Source organism: Callithrix jacchus, chromosome 5 (assembly GCF_049354715.1).
Source record: "Callithrix jacchus isolate 240 chromosome 5, calJac240_pri, whole genome shotgun sequence".
Taxonomy (NCBI): domain Eukaryota; kingdom Metazoa; phylum Chordata; class Mammalia; order Primates; family Cebidae; genus Callithrix; species Callithrix jacchus.
Window position 1 is genome coordinate 137,695,451 of NC_133506.1, and position 25,036 is coordinate 137,720,486.

Sequence of the window (25,036 nt, forward strand, 5' to 3'; positions counted from 1 at the left end):
GCATAGATCTGAGAACTATCCATGTTGTTTCATGTATCCATAATTTGTGCAAATAGGGACATTTCTACATTTTCTTTCTTTCTCTCTCTTTTTTTTTTGAGACAGTCTTGCTCTGTCGCCCACCTGTAGTGCAGTGGTGCAATCTTGGCTCATTGTAGCCTCCACATACCAGGTTCAATTCTCCTGTCTCAATTTCCTGAGTAGCTACGATTATAGGCATGTACCACACCCAGCTAATTTTTGCATTTTTGGTAGAGAGAGGGTTTGGCCATGTTGGCCAGACTGGTCTCAAACTCCTGACCTCATGATTCGCCCGCCTCAGCCTCCCAAAGTGCTGGAATTACAGGTGTGAGCCACCGTGCCCCGCGAGACTTGCTTTTTTATACAATCTGCTCATCTTCTTCCTTTTAATTGGAATGTTTAGTCCATTTACATTTAAAACAGTTAGTGACATGGTTGAATTTATGTCTGTTCTCTCTCTTCTTGTTTCTACTTGTCTCTTCTGTTTTGTGTTATTTTGCTGCTCCTTTCCTGCCACCTTCTGGGATAATAAAATAGTATTATTTTAGTGTTCTATTTTGTGTCCTCTATTGGCTTCTTAGTGATACTTCATTTTATTGCTTTCTAGTTGTTCTAGGGCTACTAACATACACCCTAAGTTTTCCGAATCTCTTTAGAATTAAGAGTGTACAATTCATACCTGGTACTTCCCTTTTCTATCACTTCCCACTGCAGAAATGTAATACATATATGAGTATAGTTTCCTTGAGCCCTTGTTGACATACATTTCCTTGTTCCTTGTTTGTTTTTTGAGACAGTCTCACTGTGTCACCCAGGCTGGAGTACAGTGGCACAATCTTGGCTCACTGCAACCTCCGCTTCCCGGGTTCAAGCGATTTTTCTGCCTCAGCCTCCTGAGTAGCTGGGAGTACAGACGCCTGCCACCATGCCTGGCTAATTTTTGAATTTTTAGTAGAGACAGGGTTTCACTGTGTTGGTCAGGCTGGTCTCGAGCTCCTGACCTCCTGATCCAGCCGTCTCGGCCTCCCAAAGTGCTGGGATTACAGGAATGAGCCACCGTGCCTGGATGACAATTACTTATTTAAATGTCTGGATCCAAAAGGGGAGTGGGATCTTTAAATCTTGTGATAGATGACATGGAGAGGGAGAGGGGACAGAGACCTGAGTCTGAAAGGCTGAAACCAAGGGAAACGCCTGCTCTGGTTCCTCAGGGAATGTCAGGACCAAACAAAATGCTCAGCCCAGATTTTGGGAGGACAAGGCCTGCCTACCCGGCACCAGCCAGCTGCTCCCAAGATGGAGACCACTGTCCCCACAGTGCAGGGAGGGAGGTGAGGAAAGAGACTCAGAGCTGGTTTGCTCACCCTGCTTTCCTGTCGGAGAACTGCCCCTGTCTCTTCGGCGCCCCAAGTACCAGAGTCCTGAAGTGCTGGCTTCCAATCACTCTCCAGCTAAGTGGCTGCTTTGGTGGAGGGATTGACCTCTGCCTGGAGCTTCCTGCTCTGACAGTTCGCAAATGATGCCACTTCTGTTTTGAGTGTTGCTGTTTTAGTGGTACCCGGTGTAGGTCTAGGCGTCATTTTATCGTAGCTCAGGGAGAGCGTAAAAACCTTTCCTTCTCTTCGTCTCTCTAGCCTGTCTTTCTCTCATTTGTATCATGGTCATCTTCACTATTCCTCCACATACGTTTAGTATTATATCATATGGTCTTATAATAATTTTACTTCTTCACATGTTAAACATAAATTAGAAAACTCAGGACATGGGGAATACTGTATCCTCCCATTTTTCCCCTTTTTCATTGTTTTCTGTTTCCTGATGTTCTGAGATGCTTTTTTTCTTTTTTTTTTTGGGACAGAGTCTTGCTCTGTCGCCCAGGCTGGAGTGCTGTGGCGCGATCTCGACTCACTGAAACCTCTGCCTCCTGGATTCAAGTGATTCTCCTGCCTCAGCTTCCGGAGCAGCTGGGACTACCCCAGAGCACACCACCACGAGTGACTAGTTATTTTTAGTAGTGATGGGTTTCCCCATATTGACCAGTCTGGTCTGGAACTCCTGACCTCATGATCCACCCACCTCAGCCTCCCAAAGTGTTGGGATTACAGGCATGAGCCACTGCGTCCAGCCGTGGGGGTCTTGTTAAGATTTTTTTTTGAGACGAAGTTTCGCTCTTGTTACCCAGTTTGGAGTGCAATGGCATGATCTCGGCTCACCGCAACCTCCGCCTCCTGGGTTCAGGCAATTCTCCTGCCTCAGCCTCCTGAGTAGCTGGGATTACAGGCACGTGCCACCATGCCCAGCTAAATTTTTTGTATTTTTAGTCGAGATGGGGTTTCACCATGTTGACCAGGATGGTCTCGATCTCTTGACCTCGTGATCCACCTGCCTCGGCCTCCCAAAGTGCTGGGATTACAGGCGTGAGGCACCACGCCCGGTCCAAGATTTTTTTTTTGGGTGGCACTGATCCCTCTCACCCTTCCACTGGCTTCCTGCTCGCACACATGGATGGTGCTCAGCCTGGTCCTTGAGGGAGAGCCCCTACAACCCCCGTCTGTCTGTGCAGCTCCTCCTTGGTGCTGTCCTGCAACCCCTGGCCTCATTTTCTCACTGAACTCTCAGCTCAACCTCCTCAAGGAGTCTGCTGTGCTCCCCATCTCCCTGTGGCCAGCCTGGAAGCTGCCAGGCAGAGGGCTGAGGTCACCCCAGGGTTCCTGGCAACTCATTCCCACCCAGGGGTCACTGTCCTTCATCAGCCAAGGCCAGGAATACCCACAACCAGCATCTCATGTTCTTTGCCTGGATTTTCAGCTGTTTCAGGCAGGAGGGTGAATGAAGGCCTTGCTACTCTGGGTCCAAACTCCAATTCATTACATTAATTTTCACTTTAATTCAAAAGAAAAAATAACTGAAGTGAAGATAATTGCAGAACTTCAGGTAACTGTATCTTCATAACAGAGATGTGGTTTCTCTCAGATCTCCCTGAAGGTAATTTGCAACTTGGATGCATCAGGCACATCAGAGCCTTCCGAAGCTTTGGCAGGAGCTGTGCCTGGACACCACATCCAGGTACCAATAAACAGGAGGGGTGGCAAAAGCCCGTGCTGGGCACTGCCTGCCTGCCCTGCAGGGCCTGAGGCTGCAGAGCTAAGCAGTCAGGTTCTGAGCCTAGATGAGCCCCAGTCCACCCCCAGATAGGCCCAGACATAGCTCCCACTGGCCGATAAGCTTCTGTCCTCTCTGGTGGCCCTGAGCCTGTGTGCATGGCTGGGTGAGAGTGGCTTGAGGAGGGGTAGAGGCAGGAGGGGGCCTCGGCTGACGGGGGCATCTGCCCAGTGTTGGGGGCTGCAAGAGGGATATGGCCGAGCCTCAATCCAATGCCTGCCTGCCATCCACACCCGTGCCTGGACACTGCCCACCTGCAGCCACCACACCAAGCCCCTGGTGCTCACTGTGGTCCTGGCCACCATGCCCATCTCACCCTCACCCTCCCTGTCAGACCCTGTCCACCCCACTGCCCTGGGAAGTGTCCCCTGTACCCATTCCTCCCCTGCCTGCCCAGTAGGAGCTCTCCCAGCCCCACCCACCTCTGGCCAGCACTGACGCTGGAAAGGCCTCTCCTGTCTGTGCCTTCTGGAACCCCAGGCAAAATCCAGTCCTGGCTCTCGCCGCCTATTTATGCCTCTACCCCACGCTCATGTCCACCCAGCCACTCTGGCCTAGCTGTCTATGGGGTGCTGCCCTGTGGGTCCTGGGGGCTGCATCTGCCCCATCCCTTGATGCTGGGGATCCAGGTGCCCAGGGCACTCTGCCCCTTGCTCCCTCCTGGCCTCCACTCCTTTGCCTAAATCCAAGTCTTCAGCCTGGCCAGCCCATGGCCCTATTGCACCGTCTGGTGAGGCTATGAGGCATCTTTGGCAGGGTGAATGTGCCAATTGGCTGACTTGAAGCAAATACTCTTCTCCATGAGCTGAAGCCAACTTGCCAATGTCAGCCCCTCCCAGTATTTCTTACTGGTGCTGTTTCCTTGCCAGAGCCTGGACACACACCTGGCCCACATGCCTTGCAGGGAAGCCCGGGACTGCCCCATGGCTCATCCCTCACTCCGTGGCCCAGCCCCGACTGTGGGACATGGCCTAGGGGTGTGTAGGAACTGGGTTAGGGGATCAGAGGACGGAGGGCGTCCCCTCCATGGCCCGACTGTGGCTTGCAGCTGCCGGTCAGGGAGGAGGAAAGAAAAAGGACAGCCGCAGAGAGAACATGTGGTTTAATTGTGGGGAGGCTGAGGAGAATGGCATTTTTACCAAATTGGTGTAAAAATGAAATGGGGTCCAGACGTGTACACTGACAGTTATAGTAATTTCGAAATCCGAGCAGCAATTTGAATCTTCTTGAAAAACAAACACAGACAAACAGTGAGTTGGTGCCCAGTGCGGTCCACAGGGTTGGAGCCAGCCCTGCATCATGGGTGCAACTGGGCATTGTGGGCCAGAGCCGGGACCCCCGGCTCCTTGGTGACCTCCCACGGAGTGGGCCGAGCCAGGCCTGGCCCAGAGGGGGCGGCGGCCAGCAGGCCTGGGTGGTTGCCCATGCCCGCAGGAGACATGGGGAAATGGGAGCAATGTGTGGGACCTGCATGCTTCATGAGGAGTCTTTGCAGGGTACATAGGCCTGGGGGTCTCTACCAGCAATGCAATAAATATGCAAATCCAAGCGGAGAGCAAACCCCACAGGCGCACGAGGCCCAGCCCGGTTCCTGCGGGTGTTGCCGGCTCTTCACAGACCAGGAGTCTCCAAGTCAGCGGCTCTGGTGTCCCCGAGGTGCCCTGGGAGGCAGCGGGCGGCTGGGATAAGCCTAACCCTATGTCTAATAGCCTCGGGGGGACAGTGGCACTGGGCCCAGTAGGATCCCACCGGCAGGACCCTTCCAGCCCTGATGCACAGTGGTGAGGGGAATGGCGGAGCAGCCTCCAGAGGCAGGCGGGGGTGGGACCTAGCCCTCTCGCACGCTCACACGTGGCTCAGCCAGGGAGCTGTGGATGATACTGATGATGGACTCCAGGCCGCGGCCCTCCAGCAGTGTGCGGTGGTCACCCTCGATGATGTGGACAGACACCTTCCCGTCGCACACCTGCAGAGTATGCCGTCAGCCGCCGCCCTGCTCCACCCAACTCCTGTCCTCGTCCCTGTCAGGCCCCTTGCGCACCTGGGAGAGGTTGTAGTCCGCGCCCAGGTCTTCACCATAGGCACCGCTCGTCTTGGCGCGCAGCAGCGTCACGTTGCCGTGGTACTTGGCCTTGGGTGTGTACTGCTCGGCAGCGCGCAGCTTGTAGTAAAAGGACAGGGCCGCGAAGCTCAGCTCCTGGCGGTCCAGGGCCTGGTGGCTCTTGGTGATTAGGTCCACGGCGGCTGCCACGCGCTCCTCTAGGCCCTTCAGCGGCAGCAGCATCTCCAGCACCTGCGGGATTGGGGTCTGACCAGGTGCCAGTGGTGCCAACAGTGAAGGCCCACTGTGTCACCCTGTGCTGCGCTGTGGGGTGGGCTTTTTCCTTTTTTCCTGCTGCATTTTTGATTTCAGATATATTTGTCTTTTTTTTTTGAGACACAGTTTCGCTTTTGTTGCCCAGGCTGGAGTGCAATGGCATGATCTCAGCTCACTGCAACCATCGCCTTCTGGGTTCAAGTGATTTTCCTGCCTCAGCCTCCCAAGTAGCTGGGATTACAGGCGCGTGCCACCACACCGTGCTAATTTTGCATTTCCAGTAGAGACGGGGTTTCTCCATCTTGGTCAGGATGGTCTCGAACTCCCAACCTCATGAGATCTGCCCACCTTGGCCTCCCAAAATACTGAGATTATAGGTGTGAACCACCGTGCCTGACTAGGGTGGGCCCTTAAAGGGGTGAAGCTGGGGGAAGGTCTTTAATGCTCTTTGCCCCCCATCCCCAGGCCCCCATCCTACTCCTCCCCTTCCCACCCAGTGTTCTGGGTCCTGCGGCCTCAGGGGTGTCTGGGACCCACCCTGCTGTGCTCCGCGTCCGTGAATTGCTGCACGAAGAAGCACATGGCCTCTGTCTCGGCCTCAGCCTCGCAACCTGGAGTCAGCTTTGCTCGGTAGCTCTGAGAGGAGGAAGGGGCTGCTGAGTGGATGGAAGGGGTGGGGCCTCCTGAGTGATGGCCCCTTGCCAAAATCAGGGCACAGGTAGGGAGCTCAGATGTTTGCCGCAGGCCTCCAGTACCTGGCCCGGCTCTCACCTGGGTGTAGGCCAGCACGTAAGTGTGTGAGCCGTCAAACAGGAAGAGGCTGTTGTTGGTAGGGGCCGGGCTCTGCTGGGCCTGCAGCTGGGAGCACATCTCAAAGGCCACGCAGGCCCCATAGGAGTAGCCAGCCACACGGTAGGGGCCCTCGGGCTGCACCTGCCTGATGCAGTCGATGTAGTAGGCGGCCAGGCTGTGGATGCTGTCGAGGGGGGCAGCTGAAACGGCAGGGATGGGCACTCAGCACGCATGGGCCACAGCCACACCCCTGTGACGGCCAGCTGGGCCACTATGCCCTGAGGGGGTCCTGGGAGTACCTCGGGTGCACTGCAGGCCATAGGTGGGGATGCTGAGCCTGGAGGCCAGGCTGTGGAACACAACGGTGGAGCCCTCGATTGGGTGCACCAGGAACAGAGGCCGCTCAGAGCTCTGCACCGAGTTGAGTCGTGTCAGGGTGGGGCCCTCGGGGTTCACCAGAAGGGAACGCAAGTTCAGCTGGCTCTGCAGATGGGCCGGGCTGTTCTTGGGCGTGGGGGACGCCAGCTCTGTGGAAATAACAGGGCAGATGCCGGGCTGGCCTGGGTGCAGGGGTCTAGCACCACGCAAGGACATGCAGACACACACCCAAGTCCCTGAGGTTCTACGTCAGTTGGGAATGCTCAGAGAGGCACCTGTGACGAAAGGTGAACACCTGCTGGGACACGGTCCAGAGGAAGGACCAGGGCAGCCCAGGGACCCCCCGCTTCCGCCTGGCTGCCGACACACACTGCTGGCCGCACCTGCCTTCGAAGACAGCTCCTGCAACTTCCGGAGCGTGAGCTGCCGCACCTCACGCATGGACAGTGCCAGGTCGTGCTCTCGCTCCAGGGTCTGGCGCACCTCCACGCCCATGAGCGAGTCCAGGCCCAGGTCCGCCAGTGAGCTGTCCAGGTTGACACCAGCCAAGTCTCGGATGCCTGTAAGGGATGTGTGTAGTCGGCAATTTCAGAGGGGGTTGGGGACAGCCCAAGTGGGGCAGGGCTAACGCCCAGGGGTGTGCAGGCTGTGTGTCTCTTAAAGCACGGTCACCACAGTGGCATCTGTGCCCACACCCAGGCTCTGCAGACTACGGTATCCACCCCAGAAAGCAAGCTTTACAGATAGGGAAACTGAGGCATGCTGAACCATGCCTGCTGTTACAGACCCTGATGCCAGTGGGGGAACTGCGTGGCATGGCTCCTGATAGCAGCGCTCACCCAGGATGTGTGCCACAGCCTTCACCAGGTCCCGTCGGCCGTCCCCATCCTTGTAGGATGCAGCCTTCTCAGCAAGCACGAAGCTGCTCAAGACGGCATGGGGCTGGTTCAGGAAGAGGTCCAGCACCTCCAGGCAGGAGGCCATGCGCTGGGGCAGTGTACCCCCGATGACCGTGTCGTTGGTGCCCATTGCCTCCAGCACGATGCCCACGTCGCCGATGGCACCCCACTGCACGGCCAAGCCTGCGGGTGAGGGGGCAGGTGGGTAGGGCTGTGGGGAGAAGATGGGGGTGGGGAGTGGCCACAGGGAGAGGGTGGGCAGGGCTGAGGGGAGAGGGTGGGGATGGCAGGGCAGAGAGCATATGGGGCCCACCTGGGAGGCCGTCGTGCCGGCGTTTCTCGCAGATGCGCTCCATGGTGGAATTGGCAAAGCCGTAGTTGGTCTGTCCGGCATTGCCACGCCCACAGCTCACAGAGGAGAAGACCACGAAGTAGTCCAGCTCAGGACACGCCTCCCGGGTCACCCTGTGGTCACATGTGTCACTCCCCACCAGCTGGCACCCACAGAAGCCCCAGCGTCCCATCCCCAGGAGAGGCCAGGAAGGGCTGTCAACAAACCACCTCAGCTCCCAGGACCCTGAGCCCAGGTCCTGGCAGAGGCAGGAGCAGGGCGCGTGGTGCCCACCTGTCCAGGTTCAGGGTGCCGCTGTACTTAGGCTTGCTGACGTCCTGGAAGGACTCTGGGCTCTGGTTTTCCAGCACAGCATCTCTCAGGACCTGGGAGAGGTGACCTCAGCACTCCCTGCAGCTCTAGGGCCTCCCCACCCACCCAGGGGCCACCTCTTGGTCTTCTGAGAGCCCCACCTGGGGGCTTTCTCTCACCATGGCCAGGTTGAAGATGCCGCCCACGGGCCCGAGCTGCGCAGCCTCGGTGATGAGGCCCCGGGCCCCGTCCAGCGAGCTGGCGTTGCTGGTGGACACCTGCACCTGCACGCCCAGATGCCTCCACTCTCGGACCTTCTTGGCCTGGTAGCCTGCGGGACACGGGACTGTGGGCTGTGCTGGCCAGGGCACACAGTCTCTCCCCACATGTAGGGCTGGGGAAGTGGAGAGCGGCCACAGAGCTCCATCCAGCAATCCCCCCAAGACAGATGCCGGCAGAGACCAGGTGCCGTGATAGCTCAGGCTGGTCCACAGGCACTGCTGCCCACTCACCTGTCCGGATTCCGGAGCGAGCGGTCAGCACCAGCTTCTGGGCCCCGCGCTTTATCAGCCACTGGGCCAGCTCCAGGCCAAAGCCACCCAGGCCACCAGCAATGACATAGCTCTTGTGGGGCGGGCAGAAGGTCTTGGAGACGGCCGAGATCAGTGTGGGTTTGACCCCCTTCAGCACAGCCTCCGGCTCCTCTGCACGCACCTGCATCCGAGCAGCACCCACAGCTCAGGCACTGCCTGGGGACCAGAGGCTGAATGTCCAAGATGCCCAGACCTGTCCCTCACCTGCACGACAACTTTGCCAATGTGCTTCCCCTGGGCCATGTAGCGGAAGGCATCCTCCACCTGGGTCCTGGGGAACACGGTGCACTTGAGGGGCTGCACTACGCCATCGCGGATGCCAGCCTGCAGAAGCGCCGACACCTCCCGCCAGGCAGCACTGGCGTCGTCGAAGAGGGAGTCCAGAAGGATCCCGTGGAAGGTCACATTCTTCAAGAAGATGGCCATGCCTGCAGGCAGGGGCCACGCTCACCCAGGGCCTTTCATGCATCCACCTGCACCCATCCCTGCCTGCCCTCGCCCAGGCGCTCACCAAGCGGGTGATTGTTAGAAAGGTCAAATTTGCCAATTTCCAGGAAGCGGCCATGCTGAGCCAAGCACCTCACGCTGGCTTGCAGCTTCTCTTCCGCCAAGGAGTTCAGGACCAGGTCAACACCTAGGGGCCAGAGGGCCTGACAGTCACATCCACTGCAGGCCCAGCCACAAGACCAGAGGGCCAGAGACTGCCTCTCCCTGGGCGGGAGGATGGGGAGGAAGCAGGTGGGGGCTGGGGGGGGCATGGGGGCCACTCACCCTTCCCGCCTGTGTGTTGCAGCACATGCTTCTCGAACGATGTGTCCCTTGAGTTGGCAAAGCTGGTGCTGTCAAGCTGGGAGAATCTGGCCTGGAGATATGCCTGTTTCTCGGCTGACCCTGGTAAGGAGAGGCAGCGAGTGTGAGCCTGGGTGGCGAGGCCAAGAGGGCGGCTGGCTCTGGGGGCAGGGCCTTACCCACGGTGGTGAAGACGCGGCAGCCCAGACTGAGGGCGATGGCGATGGCGGCCTGGCCCACACCACCCGAGCCTGAGTGGATGAGCACCGTCTCCCCGCGCTGTACCCGCCCGCGTACCACCAGTGCGTAGTAAGCTGTGGTGTAGACGACTGGCACCGAGGCCGCCTCCTCCAGGGTCCTGGGGATGCAGCAGGTGGGTCAGGCGAGGCCTGGCTGCCATCCATGTGGGGCCCAGGCCCACATCCTCAACACAATATCCTCAATACACTCACCAGTGGGAGGGCACGTCCCAGAGGAAGTCCGGTGACAGCAGGACAGAGGTGGCCAGGCCCTCGGCAGGCACCAGCCCCATCACACGCTTGCCGCTGGCGTCCCGGCCTGAGAACTCCATACCCAGCAAGCAGTCCTTGGTGGCCCATTTCCCTGGAGGAGATGGCACTGAGCCCCCCGCCACCCACCCTTCCCTCCCAAGGGGCTCCCAGGCAGGTCCTGGTACACCCCCACGACCCATGGTTGCCTTACCTGGGATGGCGTCAGGGGACAGCTTGCCAGTGGCCAGCATGATGTCGCGGAAGTTGAGGGAGGCATAGTAGACCGTGCAGAGCTGGGCACCACCAGGGCTGGCGGGCTGGGCAAGGCGCAGCGAGGAGCAGACCCAGCGGATGGAGGACAGGTCCCCCCGGGTGAGGACCATCACGTAGGCATGTGCCGTCAGCTCCTCGGGCTTGTCTAGGGAAACAGGAGGTGGAGCTGCGGCAGGGGCTTCAGGCCAGTCTTCCCGGAGGGCATCGAGAGGTAGGGCAGCAGTGGGGGCTCACCTTGCTCCAGCGGGAAGTGGCGGAAGGCCCCCCAGGCCCCGTCGCGATAGACGTTCATCACCAGGTCTCCCTGTAGCACCTTCTGCAGTTCTGCAGAGCCAGGGTCCACATCCGGGACACGGGAGGTGCTACTGAGGTTGGAGAGCAGAAGGCACCTGGGGCAGAGGCAGTGAGCTCAGGGTGGGAAGGAGGAGGCTGGCAGGAAGGGGGAGGTGACAAGAGTCTTCTCCTACCGGATGCGGTGCCCGCCGGGCTCTTGGCGGAGACAGTTCACCAAGCCCACCACGCCGGAGGTGGTGCAGTTGATGGCCTTCAGCCACACGGGTCGGGAGGAGGAGTCGGCCAGGATGCCCTGCAGCAGGACGGGGAGGGTCAGACCACCCTCGCCAAGCTGTGCAGTGGCACTGGGGCCTGGAGGTGGGGCAGGGGCCTGACCTTCAGAGAGTCCACCCAGCGGAAGCTGGTGTCCTCTACTGGCAGGAAGATGGGGCTGTCCTGTGGGGCGGGCCGGCGGCACAGGAAAAGTACGGAGCCGTAGAAGGACTTCTTCAGGCCCACCAAGCGCAGCGACATCTTGGCAAAGAGGCTCTCCCACGCGTCCTGTGGGGGTGGTGGTCAGCACCCTGCCGGCCTGGCCCCTGTCCCCACCCGTGCTCCTGCCGCAAGGCTGTACCTGGCTCAGGATGCCCTGGGCGTACTGCGGCTCAGCAGAGGTGAGGAAGGCCACCGTCTCCCCCAGGGGGTGTCCCTGGAGCAGCGTGTGCAGCAAGAGAAAGCCCCCCTCTCTCAGGGCAGCCACCATGTTGCCAACGGCTGAGGCTGGGTCCCCGAGAGCAGCCACTGCACAGTTGCACACCAAGAGATCAGTGCTGCCCAAGGCGCTGGGGGCAGGGTCTGAGGGGTCCCACTGGCCCTGGGCAATGTCATGCTGCTGCAGCTTGGCATGAGCAGCCTCCAGGGCCTGAGGGTGGCGGTCAGTGGCCGTGTAGCTCAGCTGCAGCAGGGGCTGTGTGTTGAGCAGGCCTGGGATGCGGGAATACAGGTGACCATGGCCAGCCAGCACCTGTGCAGGGTAAATTCTGGAATCAGTTCCACACCAGGGAGGTGCCCCTGACCTGAGGATGGTCAAAATGTCCAGGAGGCCAGAAAGCCTCCCCTATCAGCCCGATAATGATGACAGCTGCAGGCACACACGGATGCCACTAGCCTTGTCCCTGTGGTCCTGCCTAGGGTGAACCTCTTGGAGCCCACAGGCCTTCCACAGCGGCTCTGTGGACTGTGCGTGGTGTGTCCCTCCCATTGCCCAGAGACCTGCCCTGTGTCTGTGCTGTGTCCTTCTGAGACTGATGTGGGGGTAGGTCCCATGATATTCAGGGCAGAAGCCTGGCTGCCCAGGAGCCACCCACCTCTACCACCTTCATCTTCAGGCTGGGCATGTTCTCCAGGGCCGTGTCCACACAGGCCTTGAGTGCTGGGGAGTCCAGGAGGCCGCTAAGCAGAGGGTCCTCTGGCAGCTCAGACCTCTCCTGGGCAAGCAACTGTGCCAGCTCCAGCTGTAGGTTCCCATTGAGCTGAAGCCCGCAAGCGGCTGACAGCAGCTGGGGCAGTGCCTGCTGTGGGAGGTCCTGGGGGACCTGGGCCCCATCTAGTCCAGGCACTGCCATCTTCAGCCCCTGCTGGGTCACCTTAGTCTGCAATGCTTGCACCAGTCCTGGGGAGGGAGGGAGGCAGGCCTGGTGTTCCCAGAGACCAGGGTGTCTGCCTGGCATGGGCTCTCAGACCCACTGTGTTCTTCTGGGGCCACCACCTAGCTCTGCCCACAGGATGAGAGATTGCTGAGATGAGGAAGGGGCTGCCCACCATCGGGATGTTGACTCCTGCCTGCCATGGACATAGTGAGGGGGCCGCATTCAGCTGCAGGGGCTACTGTGCCTAGCCCAGGTGTGACCTTGGGCTGAATCTGTCATCTTTGTCCCCAAGCCCCCCTTCGAGACTGAGGACAGTTACCAGGGACAAGGAAGACCAGGGCCTGGGGGAGGGAGGCTGCCGTTGTGAGCTCTGGCTGGGGAGTTGGGCTGGGGTTGCTGACTCCAAAGGGGCCCTGCTCCCCATCACCCAAGGTGTCCAAAGCTGGCAGGGCTGGGACCTCACCCTTGCACAGCCGCAGCTCCTCCTTCAGAGCAGTGTTCCCAGATAGACACCCATCCTCCACATGGGGCGTGAAACAAAACTTCTCCAGGATGGGTGCCTGTTGTTCCTGCTGTCGCCGCGGGGCTGCCGAGGCGTGGAGCAGAAAGACATGGACGCCTCCGGCTACCGTGGTCTTCAGGCATCTGCTCACCACCACATCAGCCACTGTGGGGACAGGTTGGGTGAGCGTGGCCACCGTTGGCTAGGGCACGGGACTGGAGCTGGGCAGGGGCGGGGCTACCTTGGGCCTTGTCCTGCTGTGTGTACAGCTTCTGCCTGTGGGTGGCAGGGTCGATGTGGATGGCAGTGATGCGGGTGGGCAGCAACAGGCTGCGCTGGCTTTTGCTTAGGATGGACATCTGCAACATGGCGTCCAGGAAGGGCACCCAGTTGTCCTTCCATAGTAGCTTACCTGAGTTGCCTGCAACACAGGGCCTGGTTTGTGCTCTGGGAACTCCCAGGTCCCCAGGGCCACAGCTCAGAGCCCGCTGGGCCCTTCTACGACCTCTGGGTGCCCTGCATGCCCAGCCGTGGGTGCCCTCTGTAGCCCTGCAATAACCACCGCCCTCTCCAGTGGCTCAGGCAGCAGTGTGGGCAGTGCCTACCATCCAGGCTGGCCTCCAGGATGCCCTGGAAGTGAGGGCCGTAGTCGTAGCCACACAGACGCAGGTCCTTGTACACTTCAGCCTGGGCCAGGAAGAATGGCTCCCCAGGGCTGGGGGTGGGGCTTTCCGGGTGGTCAAAGAGCCTGGGGTCAGGGTCCTCCCACTGATACACCTTCCCTGCGGGCAGGTAGGTGTGGAAGGGCTTGAGGGTGGGCGGCAGGGCCAGTGGGCACAGCCCCCCAGCCTCCATGCCGGTGGCCCTGCTTACCACTCACTATCAGGTGGCCACTCTCTGACACTTCAAAGGTGTGGGAGGCCTCCAGGAGCCGCACCTCCAGCGACATGGTCCCTACAGAGCGGGGGGCGGGTCGGAGATCAGAGAGCGGCACCCTTGCCCCCAGCTTCCCCAGCCTCGGCCCTGGGGTGCCCCTCACCAGTTTTGGGCAGGATGGTGGCCTGGTGCACCACCACGTCCTCAAACACCACGGGCAGCTGTTCCACAGCCAGGCCTAGGGCACGGGCCAGTGTCTTCCACACGAGGCACAGGTAGCCAGTGGCAGGGAAGATGACACGGCCGTCGATGCGGTGGTCCACCAGGTAGTGGTCAGGAGACTCAGGACTGGCATCTGCAGGAGGGCACAGGCCTCAGCACCAGCGTAGGGAGGGAAGAGCCTGCCCACTGCCCAGGCCCTGGCTCACCAATGGTGTAGACGGAGGCTGATGGGGAACCAGAGCCGTTGGGGAAGTCCTCGGCGGCTGGCACGTCCCAGGCCAGGCTGTGGTCCCATTTGATGAGTGGGGAGATGAGGGGCGTTCCTCGGGGAACCGGGAACTCCACAGGTGGGAACAAGGCATTGGGGTTGGCGTCGATGCTGGGGTCGGGGAGACGAGGGCAGCACACCCGTCACCAGGGTCCAGGGTCTCTGGGTTCAGCCCACCCACTCCCTGTGGGGGACCATCCAGGGCTGCTACCACCAGCCTGGGTCGGCGAAGGGCCTGCAGCCCTGCTCACCCACCCCCTGCCATTCCGACTCCAGGAGACGAGGCCCAGGCCGGGAAGGGACCCACCCTGAGAGGTGCAGCTTGCCAATGCCGGTGAGGAACAGCTCCAGGTTGTCCCTGTGGTCCTTCTTCATCAGGGGGATGATGGTGCAGCTTGGCTTCAGGCCACGCTTCAGGACAGCCTGGGGGTGGCAGGGCACATGGGCTCCCTCGGTGCTCAGCTGAGCTGCCCATCCCAGGCTCCTGGCGTCCGAGGCCCCCAGGCTGAACCTACCTGCAGCAGGGCGTGGGGCGCAATCTCCAGCACCACCGCATGCTCAGGCACGTGCCCTAGGGCCTCCTGGAATAGCACGGGGCTCACCAGGTTGTTGACGTTATACTCAGGGGAGCACGTGTGTGCCAGGCTGGTGTGCCACTGGGCCTCGGGGATGGAGGTGCTGAGCCAGCGGGCTGAGCGTGGCTTTGGCTCCCGGATCACCTGCAGGAGAGGCCGGGTCAGTGCTGGGCTATGGGCCCCCACCATGTCCCACGACCCCCAGGCTGTGTCAGCCCACCTTCTTGAGCGCTCGCAGCAGCGGGGGTGCGATGCCCTCCATGAAGTAGGAGTGGAAAGCCATACCACCTGTCCGAACCTCCTTGGCAAACACGCCCTCCTGCTTCAGCTGTTCCACGAACTCATGTACCGGGCCCTGGGCATCAAGGGGACCTAGATGAGCGTTCTGGGCTGGGCACCCACCTCAGGCTCCGGCCGGTAGGAGGTACCCAAGCTCACCCCGAGGGAATGGGCAGGGGACATGGGGACAAGCCTGCCCCCATGTCCTGGGCCCGTCAGAGCTTGGTGGGGCATAGACTGCAGCTGTGTGTCCCTGCCAGATGTGTGACAGCAGGTGCAGGGAACCAAGGGAGCCCGCCCAGGCCATAGCACCCACCTGAGGTCCCGAGATGGTCACCGTGTCCTCAGAGTTGTGGCAGGCGGGCACCACGCCCGGGGGGCAGCGCTGCTTACATTCCTCCCAGGACAAGCCTATGGCAGAGTCAGCCCCAGTGGCTTAGCGTGGGGACCAAGCCACTTCCGCCCACCTGGGACACTGCCTGCAGCTGGGGGCAGTCATCACAGACACGGTAATGACAGCCTTGGACCCTTCATGAGGCACATTCGCCCCTGCTGCATCTGACTGTGGGTGGAGGTGTCATTACTGAGCTGCCACTCCAGGGAGCTCCTGGGGACCCGGTCCCCAGACGGCAGCCCCCTCAGTCCTCTGGAGCCCCCGTGCTCTCCAGCCCCAGCCCATGTGGCCCATGGGGCTCAGGGATGGGTGCCAATGGAGAGCACCAGGCTGAGGGAACGCTGAGTGTGTTGGCTTCACCAAAGGCCCTGGGTTCTTGCTGTGCTGGGGCTGTGCGTCCTCGTCACACGGGGGCACAATGCAGGCCTGATGCCTGTGGGTGAGTACCAGGGTCAAGACTGCCAGGCATGGCGCCAGCAGGGCAGCTGCATGGGGATTCATGCATGGCTGTGTCTGAGCTGGGTGTCCCCAGGGCAGCAGGTGAGGACCCCACAGTGAGAAGGCAGCCTCTTCTCCTGGAGAGGAGGAGGAACTTGGGGACACCTACCTACAGCCGCCATGGCGCCTTTCGGGATGTTGGCTTCTTTGATGCACTGCCCTCTCCAGTAGGCGGAGAGGACAGCTTCCTCTTGGGACAGGCAGCCATCAGCGTAGCCACAGGCCACTTCCCCCAGGGAGTGGCCGATGATGCCATCTGGCCTCAGCCCCATGCAGCTCAGCAGGTCTATGAGGCCTATCTGGGGTGGGGACAGGATGCTCAGGCCGCAACCTCCAGCAGACGCAGCTGTTGGGGACGACCCCTGGCCCCACCAGGCCCTCTCTCCGCACCACCCCATCTACCTACCCTCCCAAGTCTCCTGGTAGGAAAGAAGCTCCTAGAGCCCCAGCACCCAGGCCCTGCAGAGACCCCTCCTCCCCTCCTGTCCTGGTCCCAGCACAAGGCTCTGCCCAGCAAAGTGGCCGTCAGGGCCCCAGACCCAAGACTCCAGCTCCTGGGCTCCAGGGGAAGCTACAGTCCCGAGACTGGGGTCACACACATGCTGGCACATGGCCCTACCTGGATGGCGGTCAGGCTCACAAAGGCATGGACGATGTCATCAAAGGTGCTCTCGTCGGTGCTCAGCAACAGCTGTGACACCTTCAGGCCGAGTGGCTTCACAGCCTCGTCGGAGCGTAGGATGGAGTCTCGGAAGAGGCTCAGGCGCATGAGGTTCAGCCCCATCCCGCGCCACTGCGTACCCATCCCTGTCCCAGAGAGCACGACAGGAGGCTAAGCCCCATCCCATCCCTGTCCCAGAGAGCACGTTAGGAGGCTGAGTCCCATCCCATCTTTGTCCCAGAGAGCACGTCAGGAGGCTGATCCCCATCCCGTGCCACTGTGTGACCATCACTGTCCCACAGAGCACGACAGGAGGCTCAGCCCCACCCCACGCCATTGCATGCCCATCCCTGTCCCAGAGAGCACGACAGGAGGCTCAGCCCCATCCCACGCCACTGTGTGCCCATCCCTGTCCCACAGGGCACCTTGGGGGGCCACTAGCTCCAGCTCGCCTGCCCTCTCCCCCGGGTAGGGACCACCTGGGGGGCAGAGCGCAGGCTCACCAGAGCAGATGAACCAGACTGGGCGCTCGCCAGTGGGCACCTGCTGCACCTCTGGGCCACCGCTCTCGCCACCAAGCACGGCATAGCCACGGAAGGGCATGGCAGTGGCAGGGGCAGCTGCAATGTTGTTCAGCATGCTCAGGAAGGCCAGGTCCTGGCTGTGCTGAAGGCCCTGCTCCAGCAGCTCCTGCACAGCCTCAGCGGTGCGTCCGCTGGCCCGCAGCAGATGGGGCAGGGTAGCATGTGGGGCAGGTGCTGGGGGCGGCTGTGTGTTGGGCTTCAGGATGACATGTACGTTGGAACCCCCAAAGCCGAAGGAGTTGATGCCCACGTTGCCACCACGGACGGGCAGGGGCTGCTCCACCACTTGTAGCCGCCCGTCCAGCAGGGCTGGGATCTCAGGGTTGGGGTTGTGGAAGTGCAGGTTGGGGGCCCAGAGCCCGTGCTCCAGGGACAGCAGCACCTGTGGAGGGATGTGGCGGGTGGGCAGCCGCCCCACTGCCTGCACTGCTGCCTGAGCCAGGGGCAAGCACCTCCCCTAGACTCTGTGGGGCCAGGGTTTGGAGGCCTCTTGGATACACTTCCCATCCCCAGCCTAATTCTGCCACGGCACAGGGGTCTGAGGACTACCTGCTATGGCCTTGCCCTCAGCTTGACCTGAGACCTCCCCTTCAGGTCTTGCTGCCTCCCAGCCTGATGTGGACCCCCTAAAGGCAGGCTGTGGGCCTGAACACTATGGCCTCCTTGGCCCAGCTGTTCCTCTCCGGGCTGCAGAAGAGTGGGAAGGGCCCGAGCGACGGTGGGTGTTGGGGTCTCCCTGTGCCTGGTCTCCCCGAAGGGCCACAGGCCTCTGCTAGTGGGTCGGGAAGCTGTAGGGATGGGCGGGTGACACTAGGGAGACCCTGATGCTGCGATGTGCCCCCCCCCGCCCCGGCCTGCTCCTGCTGAGCTCTTCCCACCCAGGCACTCCTCCAGCTTGGCTCCGTGGGATGTCAGAGCCCCAGGGGAAGTCCCTCGAGCCGGGCCACAAGCTCCCCCTGCCATCAGCCATCAGCCTCAGTGCCTCTGTTCAGACCCACAGCAGTGCCCAGCCATGGTGCAACTCGATCCCAGGGAGCGCGGGGCTGAGGGGCCCTAAACCCAGCCCCACCTACCTTGGCCAGGGCTGCCAGCCCTGAGGCTGGCTCTGGGTGCCCCATGTTGGACTTGGTGGAGCCGATCAGCAGTGGCTCCTGGCGGGTGGCACACAGGGCTTGGACGATGCCATTCAGCTCCTGGGGGTCACCCACCTTCGGGGAACATGAGAAGTCAGGGGCTCTGGCCAGGCTACCTCTTCAGGCATGGGCACAGGTTAGCATCATGGGGTGGTGTGGGGCGGAGGGTGTGTCACCTTGGTGCCCGTGCCGTGGGCTTCAATGTACTCCAGCGACTCGGGGGCCACTCCGGCCGGCTGATACAAGGAGCGGATGAGCTGCTCCTGGACCTCTCCAGAGGGGAAGGTAACACCTGCGGAGGGCTCGGCTCAGCACTGTGGTCCCAGCCCTGGCTCCTGCCCACCCCCCAGCATCCCAGCACCCTGGCAGAGCCCACCTTGCTCCTTGCAGCCATCTGTATTGGTGCCAGCATTCAGGATGGTGGCATACACCCGTCGGGCCAGGGACTTCTTGGTCAGCAAGACGGCCACCACAGCCTCCGAGCGGCAGTACCCGTTCCCTGGGCAAAGAGGCACCTCAGGCCCTGGGCTCAGCCCACCCTGGCCCCCACCCCACCAGGAGGAACTTTGGGTTGTGGGGTGGGTGCTTGGGGAGGGACCATGAGGCAGGGATCCTGGGAGCTGGCAGGATCGTGCGCAGTGTGTGTCAGAACTGGGCAGGTGCAGGGGCATGGGGTGGGAGGGGGGCGCCGTCCTGTTCCATTGTCCTGGCTGCCCTGGACTGGCCAGGCACACACTCACCTGCTTCGTCGAAGGCCTTGCAGGCGCCCTCGGGGCTGAGCATGCCCAGCCGCATAAACTGCACGGACGTGTTGGGCTTCAGGAGGACGTTGATGCCCCCCACGATGGCAGCAGGACACACTCCACTGCGAATGGCCTCGTAGGCGTTGTGCAGGGCCAACAGACTGGAGGAGCAGGCCGTGTCCAGGGCAATGCTGGGCCCTGTGGGAGAGGGCAAGGGTGCTGTGGCTCAGGTGGGGTGGCGAGCACAAGACCCCTGAGCACACCTTCCGTCACTGGGCTGGACACACACTACCCAGAATGAGCCCATGCCTTGAGGTTTCTGCTCAGCATGTGGGGACCCCAAGGCTACTCAATGTCGCAGGAGGCCAGGCAGGACCCACCTCTGAAGTCGAAGAAGAAGGACAGCCGGTTGGCCATCATGGCTCGCTGGCAGCCCACCATGCTGTAGCCCAGGAGCGTCTCAGGGTCTCGGCTCAGGGCCTCCGAGGCCTCAGAGCCACTCACGCCCACCCAGACGCCAGTGTGTGTCCCTCGGAGCGAAGCTGGGTTGATGCCTGCCACAAACAGTGGTCAAGATCCCTGGCTGGGTCCCACAGTGCAGCCCACCCACCCGCCCAGCTCTGGAGTGAAGGCCCCATCTCTTGGCCTCACTGGCTTCCAGTGAGGAAGCCAGTGAGGAAGCCCTGGAAGGGGCCTAAGGAGGGTGAGGTGACCTGCAACCAGGCCAGGTGAGGCCTGGAATGAGAACCAGGTCACAGAGAGAACGGGGGCGGGAGGGGCATAGGCAGGCCCAGGGGAGGGCACCAGGCATGGCCACAGTGGCTCCAGGAAGGACAGAGGGCAGCATTGTCCCCAGGCGATGCCTTTGGCCCCTGGTGTCACCGGCAAGCTCTGATGAGCCCGTTGGCCAGTGGCCACTCCAGCGCCAAGGGCAGCCGCACCAGGACAGGCTATGATAAGGAGCTCAGAAGACAAAGCCCAAGTGTCCAGGCTCAGGAAGGAAGGATGGCCACCAGCCACCCCAGGGAGCAGCGCCTCGGTCTTGGGGTGGGGCCTGGCAGCAGGAAGGGCGAGGGGAAGGGCCTCCACCTCTCGGATCTCTTCTTGCCCCTAGCAGGCCAGCTCTGCCCTAGGGTGGGTGGGTGGGTGTCTGAACTGCTTACGCCCAAGGGCAGCCCCGGGAGGGAGCATCTGGACCTTAAAAAGGGGCACAATGCTCATTGGAGGTCAGACACCAACCAGACTGAGGGCCAGGCTGGTGGGATGGGGTGGAAATGCCTGGGGGGAGGGAGACAGGAGCTGGTGCTGCCTGCTGCTTGCTGGAGGGGGTGGGGGCCCAGAGGGCCTCTGGAGAACCTTCTGCCCTGTCTCTTGTCACTCCAGTCCGGGCCAAGGCCCCAGCACCAGCCAGACAGCAAGAGTAAGGAAACTGGTACACCCAGGTCTGGACACACCCTTGACATCTCTGGGGTGCAGTTGTGAAACCTCGGCCTACCCAGGGACCTACACCTCCCAGAGCCCGTTGGCCAGGCCAGGGACATGGCCAGGGAAGGCAAGTGGTGCCGGCACCCAGTTCTACCAGCACCAAGAAGAGAGCACTGCCTGTTCTACGTGGCAGCAGAAACCCTGGGCACAGCATCACCAATGCCAACCCACCTCCGTCCACGATGGCCTCGTAGGTGACTTCCAGCAGCAGCCGCAGCTGCGGGTCCATCGTGTGTGCCTGCTTGGGGTGGACCCCAAAGAAGGAGGCATCGAACCTAGACAGGTCCTTCAGCTTGCCAGACCGCCGGGGCAGGCCATAGAGCCCTATGGGACAGGCAGATGTTTAACTCTCTGACTGAAGCTGCCAGGAGGTGGGGACCCTGTGGGGTGCTGCAGGGAATTAAGGAGTCTCTGCTACACCAGGGAGGCCCAAGCAATGGAACAGGCTCCCCAGGAGGGGAGGACTGTGGCCACAAAACTGGTACATTGAGGTCTCCTGTGCAAGACCCCAGGCCCAACCCTGAGATGGGCCCCAGAGCAGAGAGAGCTCGGTGGGAGTGAGGCTGGGGGACCCTCTGCCCGGCCCATGCCTCAGCTCCACCATGCTGACTCACAGCTCACCCGTCAGGTAGAGCTGCTCTGTGGAAGAGCCTACTGGGCGTGGGGGAGTTGGATCAGCCTCCCAGAGCGCACCTGGTATGCAACCTGCCAGCTCAGGACACAGGCGGGGGGGAAGCCTGGCTGGAAGGGCTCTGCCCCCTTGTCAAGAGACCCCAACCCATCACCCATCCTCTGAGCTTGACTTCTCTGTAACAGGCACATGGGCCCTGCCTGGCTCGGCCCTGGGCCTTGCAGCTGTTGGGGGAGCCTCCTGGCTGGCTGGGCCCATTTTCTAGGCCACTCTGGTGCGGTCTCCAGGAAGGAGGCTGTAGCTTGGCCTCGCCCAGGGGTGACCAGTGGCTCTGCAGCTGGGACCAGGCTCAGGCCAGTGCCTGGGTGGTGGGGACACAGCACAGCAGGGAGGCCGGTGTGACGGCGAAGGTGGAGCTGACCCACCCCGGCCACAGGGAGCCCCGCAGCCACGCACCCGCCTTCCAGCGCCGGTCATCGTCCGTGACCATATCCACACCGCCAATGAGGTTGTCCCAGAACTCCTGCAGGTTCTCCGACTCTGGCAACTTCCCGGACATCCCGGCGATCACCACCTCCTCCATGGTTGCTCTGTAGGGCGGAGGTGTGAGTGTCCCAGGTGTTCTGGCTGAGACACCCGTCAGCAGCCTCAGCTCACTGAACGGGTGGCCACCCATAGGGTGAGCCAGCCTGAGGATCTGTGCAAGCCCTGGCCCCACTGTCACTGCGAGGGGCTGCATGCTCTGGGAACAGGCCCACCTCTGGGCCCTGACCCATTCAGTATGGGATATTGGCCTGGGGACCCCACTGTGGCCCTGCTGCCCTGACCTCCACTGCAGTCTGAGGTTTTTGCGCCTGTGCTGGCTTCCCCTCAACCGAGCCTTAGCCCTCAAAGGCTCCTGCAGCTTGTCTGGGGCCATCTCTAGGGGTGCCCAGGGGCTCACAGTGAGGAGCACGCAGGGCCACCCCAGATGAGGACGAGGTCCCAGGTGGCCAGCCTGAGGCAGGGTCCCAAAGCCAGGGCTGGAAAAGGGACCAGAGGGCTCATGGAGGTGGCAGGGAATCCTAGAGGGGGTACTCAGCACCCATGTCCACCTACATTGGAGTGGAGGCCCAATGTCCAGGCCAGCCCAGGAGTCACCAGAGACGAAGTAGAGATAGGCTTGTGCTCTGGGGGAAAGATGGCCCCTGCCCCACTGAGGACCAACCTAGCCTGTCCAACCCCTAGAGCAGGATCTAACCTGGAGAACCGCTCCTGGCCAGGATGGTGTTCCCCGGCACCCCTCACCTGTGTAGGTGAACCCGCGGACATTTGCTTGCCTCCCCATACTGACCCAGACAGCAGCAGGCCCTCCCTGGGGCCCAGGTCCCTAAGACCTCGAACCCGGGCCCAGGCTGCCGGCTGTGGATCCAGCATGGGGCTGGTGCAGCCCGCGGGGAGAGGGCCGGCCTGGCCACTTGCACGAGGCCCCGGGACTGGATGCACACGCCGCCTCTAGGCACTGCAGCCTCCCTCAAGCTGCGGAGTGCCCGGGCCGTTCCGGCAGGGAGGTGGCCGCCTTCCCCCCACACCGCGATTCAGAGGCTGGCGCCGGCTCTAGGCCCGCACGCTGGGTTCTCGCAGTTTGCGATTCACGCAGAGTCGACGGTCAGGAAGGGGGTGGGGACCCCGTGGCGCGCCCGGCCTCCCTTTGCCCGGGGTGGGGGCTGCTTGCAACTCCTGCTCTTCGGCCCGGCGGCGCCACGTGATCCGGAGGCCGATCTCCGCGCGGACCCGCGCCCACCACTTTCCTCCCTCGCGGCGTCCCCGTCGTGCTGGGCCTCGGCTATGAGGCGGCCCCTAGAGGAGGATGCGGCGCGCAGGGCCCGGCGCCTTTGTGGGCGCGGGGAAGCCGGGCCGGGAGCTCCTCCAGAGCCTCCAGGGTCCGCGGCCTCCCGCCCGGGAAGCGAACGTGGCTGCTGGCGGCGCTCCCCGGCGTCCTTCCCCCGCGCCATCCGCCCACCTGCTTCGTGGGGCTGCGGGCGCCTCCGAAGCGGCTCAGACACCGAGACCCGGGCAGGCCGCGCAGGCGACCCTTGGATGCGGGCGGGACAGGCCACGCGCGCCCTGAGACCGGAGGATGCAGCGCCGGCTGCCCCGTGACCCCGCCGGCCCCTGCCCGGACCACGACCCGCGCCGGCTGCTCGTACCTGGTGAGGGCGCGGGCGGCGGTGCGGGCGGCGGAGAGCGAGGCTGGAGCGCAGCGGAGCGGGAGGCCGGGCCGCTGCCGTCTCTCTGGCTCCCTCTAGGCCGGCGCCGACGCTATTTAAACCGCGGCCATCCCTGGGCGGCCACGCCACATGGGCTGACAGCTTGGCTGCGCCGCCCAGGCCAATGAGCGTCGGGGCTGCGCCCCGGGACCCAGCGCGCCGCCGCCGGTGGGGTGATGCCCGTGCGCGCCGCCGCCCGAGCCGGGACCCTGCGCGACAACGCGCAGGGGGAGGGGCCGGTCCTGGGGCGCGCTGGGGGCCGAGCGCGCGGGTAAACCCCGCCCCCCGACTTCCGCTCCCCGCCCCGCGGGCCCAGACGCGCACGCGGTTTGGACCGAGTTCGCGGCGCGCCCCCGAGCCTGGTCTCCGCCGGGACCACGTGTACGGGATGGGAATACTTGGACCACACTGGGGACTGCGCCGCGGCCGCCCCGGCGAGGGGTTCAGGGGGTGCTCGGGCCCACAGGCGCGGACAGACGGAAGGACATGCCCGCGTGCCCGCAGCTCTGCCGCCCTGCTACGAGCCGCCGACGCTGCCCGCGGGCGTGGTACGGCGGCCGCAGCGACCAATCGGGCGCCGGGGGCGTTCGCGCCGGCCCAATGGCGGCGCGCGGGTGGGCGTTGCTAGGCGATAGGGTGATGGGCGGGCGGCGGGGCAGCCCAGTGTGCTGCGCGGCGCGGTCGTTGACCCCGGCCGAGGGCGCCCCGAGCGGGGTTACTGCCGGTCATCGCCGCGCCTCCCCGGTTCTCCTTGCGGAGCCCGGCGGAAAACCCAGACGGACGCCCACTCACCCGACGGCCCCTTCTCGGCAGCCTCCCGGGTACGGGGTCGAGCCGCGGGGCCGAATGGGCGAGCGCACCCCAGGCTGCCGGAGCGCACTGGAGGGGTGGGGCGCGGCCACGTGGCGGGCGCTGTCGGCCGGGACACCCACCTGGTGTGATGCGAACAAAGGGAGCCGCTGCCCGGCTTCGCTAGGCGGAGGCTTCGAGTTTTCCAGGCGCGTACCCACGGGTGGGGGCTCAGCCCGGCCCTCGCGCCCTCCCTCCCCCGAGTGATTCCACACCACCGATGGTTGCCGGCTCGGCGGTCTGAACCCTGAAGCGCGCCCTCCCTTTCCTGGCCGCCTCGCGCCTGCAGGGCCAAGCACCCCATGGGGACAAGCGGGCCTTGCGAGGCCACAGGTGTCCCTGGCTGCATGTCCTGCTTTGAGGGATCAGGCCCGGGCCACTGAAGGGGAACCAGAGACTGAACCCCCCCCTCCCTGCCCGCCCCTCTGCAGGTACCCGGCCTCCTCCCTCTCCAGGGAGCAGGCCTGAGTGTCAGGCGGCCACTCCACAATCTTTTCCCTTCTGGCCCTGGGGCTGTGGTTCACACACAGTGGGACGGAAGGTCAAGGAAGGACAAGGGGACACAGGGCCGGGGCTGGTCCCACACTACTGTCCCCACTGGAGGGGTTTTTCTGATGCAGGGTGAGGCCCTGTGTCAGCCTCCGGCATTCAGGCACACAGCCCTGGCTCTCCATGCTGCAAACCCAAATGACCCTAGCTGGCAGTGCTGGTGGTTAGCAGCCAGGGGGGCTCTGCTCTCTGCAGCCTGTCCGGGGCTGGGCCAGCTATAGGGAAGCCCTGGACGGCTCCAGAGACCAGGAGACTCAT

The 25,036-nt window shown here is 62.6% G+C and overlaps 1 protein-coding gene across 5 annotated transcripts; it reads right to left on the reverse strand.

Moving 5' to 3' along the window:
- Window positions 1-4,270: 4,270 nt before the first annotated feature.
- FASN (fatty acid synthase) lies at window positions 4,271-24,471 on the reverse strand. 5 transcript variants are annotated; one of them, XM_078375039.1, is made up of 43 exons: window positions 24,173-24,471; window positions 21,588-21,721; window positions 20,672-20,824; window positions 19,396-19,569; window positions 19,013-19,213; window positions 18,649-18,771; window positions 18,449-18,564; window positions 18,213-18,347; window positions 17,059-17,521; window positions 16,514-16,701; window positions 16,004-16,193; window positions 15,319-15,413; window positions 14,944-15,078; window positions 14,664-14,867; window positions 14,456-14,571; window positions 14,087-14,259; window positions 13,822-14,013; window positions 13,656-13,736; window positions 13,388-13,564; window positions 13,024-13,203; window positions 12,744-12,947; window positions 11,999-12,303; window positions 11,266-11,655; window positions 11,028-11,192; window positions 10,826-10,944; window positions 10,593-10,747; window positions 10,297-10,503; window positions 10,047-10,197; window positions 9,774-9,952; window positions 9,577-9,696; window positions 9,317-9,439; window positions 9,010-9,233; window positions 8,725-8,926; window positions 8,392-8,543; window positions 8,195-8,286; window positions 7,883-8,034; window positions 7,510-7,752; window positions 7,054-7,230; window positions 6,592-6,819; window positions 6,272-6,492; window positions 6,038-6,136; window positions 5,225-5,476; window positions 4,271-5,149 (listed from the first exon to the last, which is right to left on the reverse strand). In XM_078375039.1, the coding sequence occupies exons 2-43, from the start codon at window positions 21,712-21,714 to the stop codon at window positions 5,012-5,014; spliced, it is 7,521 nt and encodes a 2,506-aa protein (XP_078231165.1). In that variant the 5' UTR covers window positions 21,715-21,721; window positions 24,173-24,471; the 3' UTR covers window positions 4,271-5,011. The 5 variants fall into 5 exon arrangements, with proteins under 5 accessions (XP_078231165.1, XP_035158096.1, XP_035158097.1 ...); XM_035302205.3 differs by lacking the exon at window positions 24,173-24,471 and adding an exon at window positions 23,321-23,413; XM_035302206.3 differs by lacking the exon at window positions 24,173-24,471 and adding an exon at window positions 23,134-23,413.
- Window positions 24,472-25,036: the final 565 nt, after the last annotated feature.